At 43.2% G+C, this 15896-nt stretch overlaps 1 protein-coding gene across 3 annotated transcripts in view; it reads left to right on the forward strand.

Annotated features, from left to right (window-relative positions):
- The window catches only part of MOCS1 (molybdenum cofactor synthesis 1), a 98241-nt gene extending 83550 nt beyond the window's left edge, over positions 1-14691 (forward strand). For 2 of the 3 annotated variants that reach the window (XM_033936605.1, XM_033936606.1), the window contains one exon: positions 11520-14691. In XM_033936605.1, coding sequence (XP_033792496.1) covers positions 11520-12376 — 857 coding nt within the window. In that variant the 3' untranslated portion in view covers positions 12377-14691. The remainder of the gene's footprint in view (positions 1-11519) is intronic. The other variant, XM_033936607.1, reaches the window with a different exon arrangement.
- Positions 14692-15896: the final 1205 nt, after the last annotated feature.

The raw sequence follows: 15896 nt of genomic DNA on the forward strand, positions 1-15896 counted from the left end.
CGACTGAGCATAACAGAATGAAACGCAAGCAGCAAGCCAGTTGGACAAGGTGCGTTTAGATACAGGATGACCCAACTTGTTAAGATCAAAGGACAAAAACAGTTGAGGAGATGATCTGTGAGGTTTGGTGCGTTCAAGATAGTAAGCCAGAGCACGTTTACAATCCAAGGTATGCAAAGCCTGTTCACCTGGATTAGAATGAGGCTTTGGAAAAAATACAGGTAGGACAATGGATTGGTTAAGATGAAAGTCAGACACAACCTTAGGGAGAAATTTTGGATGTGTAAGGAGGACCACCTTATCATGGTGAAAAACACTCTAAAATTGTCTGTACCGGGGCTCCGTCGGTGCCATCACCCATCAGTCAAGAATATCTGCCTGCTGTCCCTGGATAACACCTGTTACGGTAAGTAACTGTGCTTTACATGCATTCAGGATGAAGACTTGAAATAACATCTAAGTTATAAGAGGTTTCTTTACTGAGAACCACGTATCCTTTATGATACTTCAGCCTCTTAATTTACACAATGGGGTGAACATGTTAATAAAACGGTTTCTCTCTATATGATAAAAAATGGGTTTCAGTGATGATAGATTATTTACAAAAAAGTAACCAGACACCGATGTGTAGTAAATGAATTTATTGAATTAGATTTTGTATAATAAACAGATTTATTTATTTATTTAAAACATTTATAATCTGCTTTTCTTCAAAGCAACTCACAACTTGACATATATAGTTTTAAACACATCCATTAAAAAAAAACAAAAAACACCACATACAAGCAGATGGACATTAAGAACATAAGAATTGCTGCTGCTAGGTCAGACCAGTGGTCCATTGTGCCCAGCAATCTGCTCACGCGGTGGCCCTCTGGTCAAAGACCAGCGCCATAACTGAGACTAGCCCTACCTGCGTACATTCTGGTTCAGCAGGAACTTGTCTAACTTTGTCTTGAATCCCTGGAGGGTGTTTTCCCCTATAACAGCCTCAGGAAGAACGTTCCAGATTTCTACCACTCTCTGGGTGAAGAAGAACTTCCTTATGTTCCTACGGAATCTATCTCCTTTCAATTTTAGAGGGTGCCCTCTCGTTCTCCCTACCTTGGAGAGGGTGAACAACCTGTCCTTATCTACTAAGTCTATTCCCTTCAGTACCTTGAATGTTTCGATCATGTCCCCTCTCAATCTCTTCTGTTCGAGGGAGAAGAGGCCCAGTTTCTCTAATCTTTCGCTGTATGGCAACTCCTCCAGCCCCTTAACCATTTTAGTCGCTCTTCTCTGGACCCTTTTGAGTAGTACTGTGTCCTTTTTCATGTACGGCAACCAGAATTTCTAATAATACATAGTAACAGTCCTAAGAGAGGTAAACATCAAAATTTTCAGGGAGGCGCCATTATCAGAAAGGCAAAGTGCTAACCATGGAAGCCCTGAGCAAAACGATAGGTTTTATATCAAGTAATATATGGAAAGGCACGCTGGTACCTGATGCAAGTTCTAAGAAAATACCTACCATCTTGTTATGAGGTTGAGCCTTGGGCATGTAGGTGAGGTGCATTATAAAAAAAAAAAAATGGATGGCAGGAATCTCAGTGACAGGTCCTTCATTATAGAATGATTTAAATGGATCATTGAGGCTGTGTCAAGATCTGAAGAGCTTTAAAATGTCTTTGAAAACTCACCTCTTTGTTAGGGCAATTTTTAAAACTGGCAGCCCTCTGATGATGCTGAAATTGTATGGATAATTAATCTGTTAATGAGTCTATGGTATTGTTTTCACTTTGTATGTAAATTGTAATCCGCTTAGGTTTTAAGCAGAATAGAAATTTTAAAATTAAAATAAATACATAATTGGCTCTAGGCTGAGGAAGGTGAGTGAGACCTGGAGTGACTCACTAAAGGAAAGTAAGAGAGGCTCCTCCCATCCAGGGACCTGTTGCCGAGAGGTGACAGACTCGGAACTGTTTGATAACTAATCTCTGGGTGATAACATTGGACTGGCTTCTGATAGTAAGCAAGGCTGCAGCAGATGATATCAGCATGGAAAGGACAAAGTGGCCTTGGTCTGAGGATTGAGAGTGGAACTCAAAGTGGCTCACTGAAAGAAGTGAAGGTTGATCTCCCATTCAGAGATTTGGACCAGATCTTGAATTGTGTTTACAAGAACATTTGAAAAAGAACTTTGAATTTACCTGAATGACTCAATGTAAATTGTTGAATTTCTACAGTTAAAACTCAAAAGTCCAGCACAGTCAGTGTTTATTTGAAGTTTACTTGCCTTGACTGATGATCATTTATTGCGAGGAGAATTTGTAGGTAAAATCCAGGGGGAAGTAGCTGTTGGCCTATCAGCATTAGAGCCTCTGTGGCGTGTGTCTCGTGCTAATTAAAAGCTATCAGCATTAGCCCATCCCCGGTCTGTGCCAAGCTCAATAACTATCTTGTTTTGTAATTTACTGGTCAGGGTGCCCTACCCAAAGAGCCAAGCCAGTGCCCAGGACTTTGGGAGTGAGATCTGGGTTACAGATATATATACAGCGGTACCTTGGTTTACGATCATAATTCGTTCCAGAAGCATGCTCGTAAACCAAAACACTCGTATGTCAAAGCAACTTTTCCCATAAGAGTTAGTGTAAACTTCAACAATTCGTTCCACATCCCCAAAAACTTAATTACCATTAGGGACGCCTCCACCGCTGCCTCTGCCACAGACCCATCCACGCGGCTCCTCCAATTCTCCTCCTCTGCTGCTGTTCGCTGCCTCTCACTGCAGGTGGTGCTGGCTAAGCAAACCGCCGCCGCCACCACAGAGCCCAATTGGACACTGTTGGCTCTGCCGCTCCTGGACGCTGCCCCTCCCCCCCGGATGCCACTACCCCCTCTGCTGGGAGTCTCAGGTGTTGGCTCACTCCTGCCGGACGCACCCCGACTCCCATGCTCCACCCGAGGCCACCGGTGCTGCTATCGCCTCCTCTCCCCCCCCCTCCTCAACTGGCCCTGTCCTTACCCCTGCACCGCCGGGGATAGAAAATGCCTGCCGCCGGTCTGCTGCTGAGCTTTGAGCATCTGCGCATGCTCAGGCCTTCTGGATCTCACCCTCTCCAAGATTCTCATGAGATCTCGAGTATCATGAGAATCTCGGTGAGGATGAGATCCAGAAGGCCTTGAGCATGGGCAGATGCTCAAGGCTCAGCAGCAGACTGGCGGCAGGCACTTTCTAACTCCGGTGGCACACGGGTAAGGATAGGGCCGGTCGGTAGATGGGGAGGAGACGATCGTGAAGGGAGGGAGCAGCGCCGGTGGCCTCGGGGGGAGCAATACTGTTGGTTCCTGCGGTCGGGTCGGGTGGGGGCTCGCAAATCGAGTCAGTGCTCGGTTTACGAGTCAAAAGTTTGCTGAGTCTTTTGCTCATCTTGCAAAACACTCGCAAACCGGGTTACTCGTAAACCGAGGTTTGACTGTATATTGAAATCTTTGTCTCCCAAACACTTTATGATGAAGACCACTGACTATTTCAGTAGTTGCTCTCTGGACCAACACCATCCTCTGTATCTTTTTTGAAGGTGCAGTTTGCAGACTACACAGTAGTCTAAATGATGTCTCATCAGAAAATTATATAGAGGCATGTCACGGTGGCCATTCACCCCTCTCCTTGTGCACCCAAGCATCCTTCTGGCTTTTTGTCAGATAGGGATCAAGATTCTGTTAGTCCTTCTGGATTTAACAAGACTTAATGCCATTGAACATTGATATTGGTTCAAAGATTGCTAGCTGGAATGGATTTAAATTGGCTGAAATCTTTTTGTTGTTGTTAATCTGACAGAGCTCAGACAGTACTTTGGAATAAAGAATTGTCAAATTCATTCTGCCTGGATTGTGGTATGCCGCAAAGGTCTATATGCTTGCCTTCATTTAATATTTTTTTGAGCCCAGTTATCTCACTGGCAAAAGAATTTGAGCTTATATGTCATCTTTCTGCAGATGATATACAGATTGTGTTACATGTCAGCTCAGACCATTTCGAGAAATTGAAAAGATTACATAAGTGTCTGGCGATGTTTGCTTGCCGATTGGTTCAATATGTGTAGATTAAAACTTAGATAAGTTAGAGTATTTGTGTGTTAGCCACAAAGGGAAAGAATTGACAGCACAACCTACAATTTTTTTTGGGGGGGGGAGGAGTTTGAGCTGGAACTAAATTCAGTAATTGTTTGCTGGCGTGCTTGGATTCTTAACTTGTCTGATTACATGAATTTCAGCAACAGCAATTAATTTGGCTAGTTTGCGGCTGTTGAGATATGTTAAGCCATCCATATGGAGGGAAGATAGCATTTAAGTTGCTCATGCTGTCATGGATAGATTAGACCTTGCAGATATTCTCTAAGACAGTGTTTTTCAACCTTTTTTGGGCAAAGGCACACTTGTTTCATGAAAAAAATCACGAGGCACACCACCATTAGAAAATGTTAAAAAATTTAACTCTGTGCCTATATTGACTATATATAAAGTAATTCTCTTGAATAGGAATCAAATAAACACAAAGAAAGTATTTTATAATGCTGCCACCGCCAACAACACCGTTGGCGGCGGTGGCACTCAAGTGGCTAAAGAGCCGCAGTTTGCCGGCCTAGGGACAACACTGGAGGGTGGCCAGCTGTGCACCCCCTTGGGATGTAAACCCGGGGTGGGACAGTCCGCCCCCCCCCCCACCCTGGTATGCCACTATCTGTACCTCACTCCCTCCCTATGACCAAAAATTCTCCTTTCTTCTATTCCCCGTGTACACAACCATCTCTTTCCCTCCCTTCCTCTCTCCAAAGTCCATGTCTTCTGTGTCCAAACACTCATTCCCTCCCCCACCTCAGCATCTCTTTCCCTCCCTTCCTCTCTCCCAAGTCCATTTCTTCTGTGTCCAAAAACGCATTCCCTCCCCCACCTCAGCATCTCTTTCCCTCCCTTCCTCTCTCCCAAGTCCATTTCTTCTGTGTCCAAAAACGCATTCCCTCCCCCACCTCAGCATCTCTTTCCCTCCCTTCCTCTCTCCCAAGTCCATTTCTTCTGTGTCCAAACACGCATTCCCTCCCCCACCTCAGCATCTCTTTCCCTCCCTTCCTCTCTCCCAAGTCCATTTCTTCTGTGTCCAAAAACCCATTCCCTCCCCCACCTCAGCATCTCTTTCCCTCCCTTCCTCTCTCCCAAGTTCATGCCTTCTGTGTCCAAAAACCCATTCCCTCCCCCACCTCAGCATCTCTTTCCCTCCCTTCCTCTCTCCCAAGTTCATGCCTTCTGTGTCCAAAAACCCATTCCCTCCCCCACCTCAGCATCTCTTTCCCTCCCTTCCTCTCTCCCAAGTCCATGCCTTCTGTGTCCAAAAACCCATTCCCTCCCCCACCTCAGCATCTCTTTCCCTCCCTTCCTCTCTCCCAAGTCCATGCCTTCTGTGTCCAAAAACCCATTCCCTCCCCCACCTCAGCATCTCTTTCCCTCCCTTCCTCTCTCCCAAGTTCATGCCTTGTGTCCAAAACGCACTCCCTCCCCCCTTTTGTGTTCCGTGTTTGCCTCCCAGCCCATCTTTGCAACTTTCTCAGCAAAACGAAGCTCAAGCCGCGAGGCTTGTCTTCTGCTTCCTGCCTGCCCTGCCGCACACAAATAGCCGAACGGAAGTATTCTCCGACGTCAGCGCTGACGTCAGAGGGCAGGCTTTGCTTAAGCCCTCCCTCCGACGTCAGCGCTGACATCGGTGAACGCTTGCGATCGGCTATATGTTAGCTGCAGGGCAGGCAGGAACAGAAGACGAGCCTCGCGGCTCGAGATGTATTGAACTTTGCGGGTCCCCCGTCCAGCTCTCTCCTGTCCACGTGGGGCGGACCGCCCCTCTCCCTAGACTGGTGGTACTGCCCTGATGGCGGCCCTGACCGTACGGCACACCAGGCAACATCTCGCGGCACACTAGTGTGCCGCGGAACAGCAGTTGAAAAACACTGCTCTAAGACACAGATGAAATGGCTGCAATTACAGTAGTGAAAATATAGCCATTTGGGCTGTTAACTGAGAAAAATTGCATGATTGTATCTCTTCAAAAAAGAGATGATGTGTGATACTGTGTTGATCAATTAATATGGTCATATGTAACCTACTTAGGTGTTAGGCGGGAAAGAAATTTTGAAAATAAATCATTTATCAATTGTTTATAGGGTTAAGTTTAAAACCTTGTGTATAGTTTTTCAAGCTCTCTTAACAGCACTATCTTGCTGTTATGCTAACTCTCCAAGGTAGAGAGAATGAGAGGGCACTCTCTAAAGTTGAAAGGGGATAGATTCCGTACAAACGTAAGGAAGTTCTTCTTCACCCAGAGAGTGGTGGAAAACTGGAACGCTCTTTTGGAGACTGTAATAGGGGAAACACCCTCCAGGGATTCAAGACAAAGTTAGACAAGTTCCTGCTGAACCAGAACGTACGCAGGTAAGGCTAGTCTCAATTAGGGCACTGGTCTTTGACCTAAGGGCCGCCATGTGAGCGGACTGCTGGGCGCGATGGACCACTGGTCTGACCCAGCAGCTGCAATTCTTATGTTCTTATCTCTAAAGATACCTTTGTTCTTCCTAGCAGTCATTGAGTTTTACCAAATTGGATTCATTCACAAAGCACACGATGAGGAACTTTTCTATTCCTTGTCCATAATTGTTTGTGGCTGGAAGAGGGTTACATGAATTTTCAAATAAATTATTAGAGCTTAGATTTTCTTAAAGTTGATAGTTTTTCTCCATGGATAGTAGTATTTTCAAATCTGGGCGACGTCATCTGATGGTAGCCCGGTGCAGATGCACAGTCTAACTTTAAGTGTTTGCTGACCATTCGGAATGCTGCATTGAGTTTGTGGTAGTGTGAAAAGTTGGATCATGTTACACCTATCTTTTTACACTTTCATTGTCTACCCAACTGAGCGATGTGGGAGCTTGGCTCCACCCTGATGTCACCAGGGGTGCCTTCTTAGATGATGCACCACTAGGTGTGTTGTGAAAGGTACAAGCCAAAAGGCACGCTTCTTTACGCAGCAACACTAACCTTAATAAAAATACAATCCCTAGACGCGACAAAAATAGAAAAACCAAAGACTGAAGAACATTTTTTCAACCAGTAGACCCAGAATAAACCTTCAACTTAAACAATGGGAAAAAAAGAATGCCCAAGGTTTGATAATTGCTAAGCAATGTTCTCCCCAGAAATTTTTTCCAGCAGGGTGGCACGAAAAAGTAGCCAGGTGGGGTGGGACGAGGAAATTTGGTGGTGCAAATTTGGTGCTATGCAAATTACCCCTCCCTGCTTACAGTGAAGGAGTAGGGGGGGGAAGAGAGTTGGCACACGGCCTGGAACGCTATGAAAATTAACCCTCCCTGCTCACGGTGAAGGAGTAGGCAGTAGGGGCAGGGAAGAGGATTGGCGCACGGCTTCGATGCTGGTGGTGCGATGGGCGGGGCTGCTGGTAGATCTGCGGATGCAAGATGACAGCCGGGCACTCACCTAAATTAGCCAGGTGGAGCGCCCGGCTAAAACACGCTAGGGAGAACACTGGCTAAGTACCTACAACTGCCTAACCTGTGTCATTGTTTAATTTGTATTAATATTTAACTTATACAGTATTACTGACTAACTTGTAACACTGATTAGCCTGATTCATTTCTCTTTTCAACTCAGAAAAATCCAAGAAAAGCTCACACTTTATTTGTCTTCCCTTCAGTTAGCGGATGCAAGTACAAAAAATTTCATGAGCGACAACTTACTTTTCAATTTGCATTTCATGATAGTGACTTTAAGAATCTGTTCCTAACACCTTACTCTTATCTTCAATTTAGAAAGCAGTTGAAAACTCACCTTTTCAAAAAATTCATAGGCAACTAATTCTTTAACTGTTTCATCCTGTATGTATTACTAATCTTTTGTAAACCGCATTGAACTACGTGATTATATGGTCTAAAAATTGATTTTATCATAGTTTACTAACTTGATCATCACTTAAGCATAATAATGATGAAAACGGGAATAAGAGTAGGCCTGCTGGTAATACTGATAGGTTAATTAATAGAAGGAAAGATATCGAATAGACTTATACCCATGATAGCCTCCAACAGAATCCATCTAGAGTACAGAACAAAAATCATACACCCAATGATTACCCAAGATGCCTTAACAATATCTAGGCAGATAGAGGTTCTAACTGGCAATAGACCCCATAAAAAACACATAAGAAAACAGACAACCACAGGATAATAATCTCAATTTGCAAAAGATAAATCATAATACCTCCTACAACTCCTTCCTCCCAATACCATATTACTACATTAATGCAAGATCCCTAATAAAGTTGTGTTGCTCAGAGACGAGTTAACACAAGCAACCTGGCTTACTACTGGTAACAGAAACCCGGTTGCAAATTCAAGATGACCCTGTAATAAGGGATCTCCTTTTTTATGATTACAAAATACTACAAGGGTCAATTGAAAAGTTTCCAGCCTGACTAAGAAAGAGCAGGATTAGCATCACATTTCTATAGCTGTCTGGCAGATGGCATTGACAAACACCTATGGCTAGATTTTCAAGTCAGTCTGACATCTAGTTGTGTCATGCCAGCCTTTTAAAGTGAACAACTGCTCCACTTTATAAAAATGGGCAAAATTCCTTCATTTGAAGGGAAGATAAAATTCCTTCATTTGAAGGGAAAAATCACCTGGATGTCCCACCGCCATAAAAACTGAATATGGCTAGAACAGAGCTGCTCATCTTCCCGCCTAAACCCACCTCCCTGCTTTATTAGTTCTTTGTCTCTGTGGACAACATACTCATCCTCCCTGTCTTATCTGTTCGCAATTTCAGGGTCATCTTTGACTCCTTTCTGTCCTTCTCCGCCCAGATACAGCATATTGCTAAAACGTGCCGCCGCCGCTGCTTCTTCTATAACAGGGGTGAGCAATTCCGGTCCTTGAGAGCCACAGGCAGCTCAGGTTTTCAGGATATCCACAACAGATATGCATGAGATAGATTTGCATCTCAAGGAGGCAGTGCATGCAACTCCATCTCATAAATATTCATTGTGGATATCCTGAAAACCTGACCTGCCTGTGGCTCTCGAGGTTCAGAATTGCCCACCCCTTTTCTATAACATTACCAAAATCTGGCCCTTGCTCTCCAAACCCACTATCAAAAATCTTATTCACATCCTCATCACCGCACATCTAGATTACTGCAACTGGCTACTCTCAAGTCTTCCGTGCCGCCATCTTTCTCCCCATCATTCAGTCCAGAATTCATCTGCATGACTCATATTCTGTGAGAACCGCTATACTCGTTACACTTCTCCTAAAGTCACTTCATTGGCTTCCCATTCACTTTTCTGAATACAATTCAAACTCCTCTTACTGACCTACAAATACATTCACTCGGCTGACCCTCACTATGTCTCTTCACTTATCTCCCCCTGCCCCCCTCCATGCGAGTTCCGCTCAGCTAGTAAGTCCCACCTACTTGTGCCCTTCTCCTCCTCTGTCAACGCTCCCTCCTTCCTTCCTTCCTTTCCCCTGGTGTGGCATCTGTCTCATTCCGTCCCCCAACTTTTTATTTCTTTCACCCTGCCCCCTTCTTTCTTTCTTTCTTTCTCTCTCTCTCCATGCCCCCTTTCTTTCTATATGTCTATCTTTCTCTCTCTCTCTCTCTCTCTCTCCGTGCCCCCTTTTTTTCTTTCTCCATGCCCGCCCTTTCTTTCTGTCTTTCTTTCTTCATGCCTCTTTCTGTCTGTGTCCGGTCTCCTTTCTTTCTGTCTCCCTGTCCCCCCCTTTCTTTCTTTATTTCTCCCTGCTCTCCCCCAAGCCACCACCATTGGGAAACAAGCTGCCACCGCCGCAATCGGGGAACAGGCCAGCGCCGAGGTCTTAGCTCTCCCTGCTTATCTTCCCCAGCGCGGGGCTGACCAATTCTCACCACCCGACGTCAATTCTAACGTCGGAGAGGAAGTGCCGGCCCAGCCAGGCAGCGATTGGCTTAAGGGAGGGCAGTGAGAAGGGAAGGGAAGCAGATTGGGGACCCCTGCTTTAGGCGAGCCGCAGTCGCGGACTGTACGCGATTGTCCTCTCCACAATCGGAAAACTTGTGAAGTGGAGAGGACAGATTGTGGGCCGCAAAATAGTCCCTGTGGGGCCGCGTGTTTGAGACCGCTGACTTAGACTATAAGTGGTATATAAATGCTTAAGTAAATAATGGTTACTGCTTATGGGCAGACTGAGTGGGCCATTTGGACTTTATATGTCATAATGTTTCTATGTGAGAGGAACCAGCACTAGATACTGAGACACTGGAATTCTTTAAGTGAAAAATAGAGATTGAGACTTTTCCTTTGCACAGTGGTGGGTTTGTCCCTTGTTGTTGAGACTTTGGTATTTTTTGGGTGTAGTTTTTTATGCCGATGATAAGAAAAATGAGCAGTTTGAAAAGAGTTGTGGGATTGCTGCTTCCATGAAATTTTAAGTTTTTTCTTCATTATATTTTGAAAATACTGTTCTCCACAGTGAGGAGCCCATGATTAGCTAGTAACATTGGTATAGACTCTGAAAATAAAAATATTTGCCAAGTGTCACAATTGCTTCAACCACTAGGCCACCCCTCCTTCCTCAATAAGAAGAATTGTTTTGAGTAATGCACACAGATTTACTTTGCTTTTGGACACAAGATAAGAATGCTGCATGTATAATTGTTGTTGCTGCATGTATAATTGTTGTTGAAGATAGGACTCAATGGGAAACCAAGGTGGCAAGGGGGCCCCTTCTGGTGATTCAGACAGGTCGTGACCTGTTTGGGCCGCCGCGGGAGCGGACTGCTGGGCAGGATGGACCTATGGTCTGACCCGGCGGAGGCACTGCTTATGTTCTTATGTTCTTCATTGCTTATCTTTAGTACGTGTTCCAAGAGGAGGAGAATTGAGATGGTGAACGATGATCCTTGCATAATAATTGTTACAGTCCCTCATGATTGATAAAAATATTCTCTTCAGCAGTGCTAGCTTCTAGACCTAAGGTTCTCAATCCAGTTCTCAGGACACACATAGACAGTCAGGTTCTCAGGATATCTTCATTAAATTTGCATGAAAGAAATTTGCATGAACTACCTCCATTCTGTGCAAATCTCTCTCATGTATATTCATTGTGGATAACCTGCAAGCTGATTGGTTAGATGTGTCCTGAGGACTGAGTTGAGAACCCTTGTTCTCGACTAAAGGTTCTGAAACCTGGCCTCAAGGATGCTTTGCAAGTTCTCATACCTGTAATCGGGGATGCTATTAAGTTTAGTTTTCAGGATATCTACAATATTAGTGTGTATGTACATACAAATATATCTTTAAAATCTGACTAATTGGACTTCACTAATTACATGTTTGAGAATCACTGAATTAGATAGTGTGCACTGTTTTCATTTATTAGCTGTGTTGAGCTTTGTGTTAATTTATACCTTTTCAAATAATTCTCTTTTTCCAGGAGAAAGGTTGTGGCTTCTACTATTTCTTGACTATGTGCAGAATTCTCTACGCTTGAGAAAGGGGCACTGGCCAACCCAGCAAAGCACAAAATTCAGCAAGCAGATGAAAAAAATATTTAAGAAGAATGTGTTTGCAAGGCAGGATAATCTCCCAGCAACAAATCTGAAGCAGGAACTTTCAACAAGGAGGAATTACTACATGAACCTGAGCTCCAGTTTGGCATCCAAGTGCCTTAAGACAGCAGCTTTTTCCTGTGAACATATTAGAAGGATTGTTACAAATATTTATCAGAGTAAAGGTGAGGGAAATATGTCAGAAGCACAGGCTAGTGATACCACAGCTACTGGTTTAAAACACTCCTCTGCCTCAGGTGGATCTTTAGATCACTTAACACACACTGACACAGAAGGCAGAGCCACTATGGTTGACATCAGTGAGAAGTCAGATTCCCTGCGGACTGCTGTTGCCTCAGCAGTAGTCCACCTTGGCCCTCAGGCTTTCAGGATGGTCCAACAGAATCAGCTAAAGAAAGGAGATGTCCTATCAGTTGCTCAGTTGGCAGGAATCCAGGGAGCAAAAGAGACTAGTCGCCTGATCCCACTGTGCCACAACATCTCCTTAAATAAAGTGGATGTTTCCCTGGAGCTTGATGCCAGCCGTTGCGCAGTAGTGGTGGAGGCACTTTGCCGTACACAGGGGAAGACAGGAGTGGAGATGGAAGCGCTGGTGGCTGCCAGCGTAGCAGCTCTAACAGTCTATGACATGTGCAAAGCTGTGACACATGATATTGTGATCAAGGAAGTAAAGCTGCTGAGCAAGACAGGAGGGCAAAGAGGGGATTTCAGTCGTGCTTAGTGCCCTGCAACTTTGAGCCATGTCACTTCACTGACCTGTAAAAGGCACTGATAGGCACAATTCATTCAGATTTGTTCAGAGACATTCTACTACCAGTTCAGGTTCATATTCCATCAGTTGTGACTTAGCAAATTTAATTTTACACCACATCCTCTGTTATGGATACATGATGGTTTCCCTGCTGCTTTTTAAGGCATAAATATGTAGGAATAAGGGTCATCGAACAAGTTGTAGATAGCACATTTCCAGTGGGTAGGAAAAGGAGTCTTCCTTCAGGACCCAGGTATATGACATAAGAGTTCAAGGAGACATTGCACACACAAAGGCTGGTATTCTACTACCATCTATTTCTATAGCACTTTTGTACGTATGGAAGAGATGGTCCCTCTTGACAGCGTGCACTATATTTAAGACAAACAGGACAAATATGAGATTAAAGTTTTACATTTAATTATGGTAACAATTAAAACTGTAGGTATTGAACAGATAAATAAGGAGTTAAAATCACTCTCAGAAAGGTAGATGTTTGGCCAGGATTTGAATAGACTAGAGATGGAGCAGTAGATCCAGGTTTATGGTGCATCAAGCTGAAACTGAGTAGTGCAGTCTGAAGACAAATACCCCATGAAAAGAGGAAGTAGGGTTGAATAAAGGACTTTCAAAAAAGAGCAAGGTATTCCACAGAGACCCAACTTGGCACTAAAAAGCACACACACAAAAAAAGGATTATATGAGTAAATTAAATGATCAAAAAATTCACAATATTAGTTTTCTTTTAGATTATTGAGAGTCTTCACAGCTTTCTTTTTTCCTTCTTCTCTTCCTTTCTGATGCTCTCAAATATACAGATGTGCCTTATGCATTTAACTTTCGTTTTTTCTATGCAAAGTTTGCTGTTTACGTTAGTTACTTTGAGTCCATCTTAATACACCAGCACAGTTAAGTTTGGGATACACATTTTCAATGTAAAGGTCTCTGCTGCATTAACTCGGAGTTTAATTTAGTTTATTATGGTCTGTTGGAAAACTTTTTATGTGATCTTTTATGAACAGCTTCGTTTGTATTTACCCTATTGCAGATATTGGTATTATCCTAGGACAAGCAGGCAGCATATTCTCACATGTGGGTGATGTCATCTATGGAGCCCCGGTACGGACAGCATTAAAAAGTGTACTGTCGCTTTAAGTTTTAAGAAACTTTGCGACTGCCTGCACTGCACATGCGCAGGTACCTTCCCATTACATAGACTCGCGGTACCTCGGGTCTTCATTTTCCGTAGAGTGTAGAAGTACTTTTATGACTGCATTCCGTCCAGTCTGCATGCCTTCCTGCTTCGCGTTTTTTCTTCATTTCTTTTTCTTTGTTTTTATTTCAATATTGTTATTTTCTCTACTATAGTGAAAAAAATAATTATTTATATAAAGATATAAAATTTTCTTTCATTTTTCTCTGGCTTCAGCCTCAGGGTTTTTTTCCTTGGTGGATCTCTCAATCTTGCTGATGAAACTTTCCTGTCCATGTCGAAACCATTAACGTGTTTTTAAGCAGTGCTGTAGGTGTCAGCAGCCTATTTCCATCACCGACCCTCATAGTTGGTGTTTGCAGTGTTTAGGCCAGGGGTGTCAGTCCCTCCTCGAGGGCCACAATCCAGTTGGGTTTTCAGGATTTCCCCAATAGTTCCTTTGATCTTCCCAAACATGTCCTCCTCCAATGATAGTGTGACCAAAATAAGGCAGTCCTAACTTCATCATTAGGGTTTTGAGTGACATAGCCGGTTTGATCTCTTCCAGAATCAATTTGTTAGTTCTTCTGACAGTTACAGGATGCCCAAACTAAACTCATGGCTCGCCCAAATTATACTTGACGCCTCTTCATATCTCCACTTTAGAAAACAGCTCAAAACTCTACTTTTCAATAGACCAAATCCTTAATGCTCCCCACTTCCTCCTTAACGTTTCCTTTCTCCACTTTAGAAAACAGATCAAAACTCTTCTTTGCAACAGACCAAATCCTTAATGCTCCCCATCCCCTCCTCAACGCTTCCCACCTCTTCCTTAACTTTTTCCACCTCCTCCCCCCACCCTTCTAAGATTGTTGCTCCTTCCATTCATCTAATATGCTTTGTTCCCCCTTCTCTTAAATTCAATTGTATTCTCTTACCGTACACACTGTATATGCTCTGTATATAGTCCTTCCCTCACCTAAATTGTTAATGTAAACTAGTTTGACTCTATGATTGCTTTGTTATGTTCTTCAATTTCAACCGCACTGTATGTAATTCATCTATCTGTTGTGAACTGCCTAGAACTCCCTGGGGCGGTATTCAAAATAAATTATTATTAAAATCCTTCTCCAACACCAAAGCTCAAATGAGTCTATCTTCTTTCTGTCTTGTTTCCATAGTGTCCAGCTTTTGCATCCTTAATTGACCACTGAGAAAATGAGTGTGTGGACAAGTCTGATCTTCATTTGGATTGTTATTTCCTTGCCTTTGAACACTTTGTCAAGAGCCTTCATTGGAGAGTAACCAAATGCTATTCTGCGGATTATTTCTTCCCTTCTAGTTGCTTCTTTGTTTATGAAAGAGCCCAGAAGATTGAAATCCTTTACAACTTATATTCTATCACCTTCAAGCTCAAAATCTTCATCATTTTCCGTGTTCATGATCTTCATCTTGTTTATATGCGGTTCTAATCCCATGCTTTGACTTTTCTCAGTAGATACAGCATGTCATCGTTGCTGCTGGTGATGAGCATTGTATCATCTGCAAAGCACAGGTTGTTTATATTTTGGCCATCAACTTTGAAACCAATGCTCTCCTTCTGAATTTGCTTTTCTAAACCAATCAGTCGTGCCATATGTTGTTCTCCCTGCAGCTGCTTGATTTTCATAGAGGCTTTTTATGCGTTTGGGTATTCCCATTGTGATAGAGTTCTCCATTGTTTATCGTGATCCACACATTCAAAAGCTTTGCTGTAGTCAATCAAGCAAAAGTATAGGGGCTTTTGGTATTCTTTGCTCTTCTTCAATATCCATCTAACATTGGCAATAATATCCCTTGTTCCTTGACCTTTTCTGAAACCAGCCTGAACTTCAGGTAGTTCTTGCTCAATGTATGATTGTAGCCTTTGTTGTATTATTTTCAGCAACATTTTGCTGGCGTGTAGAATTAATGCAATCATTCTGTAGTTGTTACAATCCTTTTATTGTTATCTTTCCAGTACCAATGTTCCTCTCGGCTCCCTCTTGTTTCAATTTATAGCTTACTTGTTGTCATCGTTTGTGTTATCACTTTGTTTGTCTTCCCCATTTTATATTGTACAACCCTTTGAACTTTTTGAAATTGTGATACAATCAAATTTTTTAATAGACTTGAAAGTTGTCCTTGGCGTCTCCTTTCTTCGCTTATAGGTATGAACAGTGATCTCCAATTGGTTGTCCATGTTTCTTCCTTCCAAATCTGTTGACACAGTCGAGTGAGGGCCTTGATAACATCTTCTGAGTCTTTGATTAATTCAGT

Source organism: Geotrypetes seraphini, chromosome 3 (genome assembly GCF_902459505.1).
Source record: "Geotrypetes seraphini chromosome 3, aGeoSer1.1, whole genome shotgun sequence".
NCBI classification, from domain to species: Eukaryota; Metazoa; Chordata; class Amphibia; order Gymnophiona; family Dermophiidae; genus Geotrypetes; species Geotrypetes seraphini.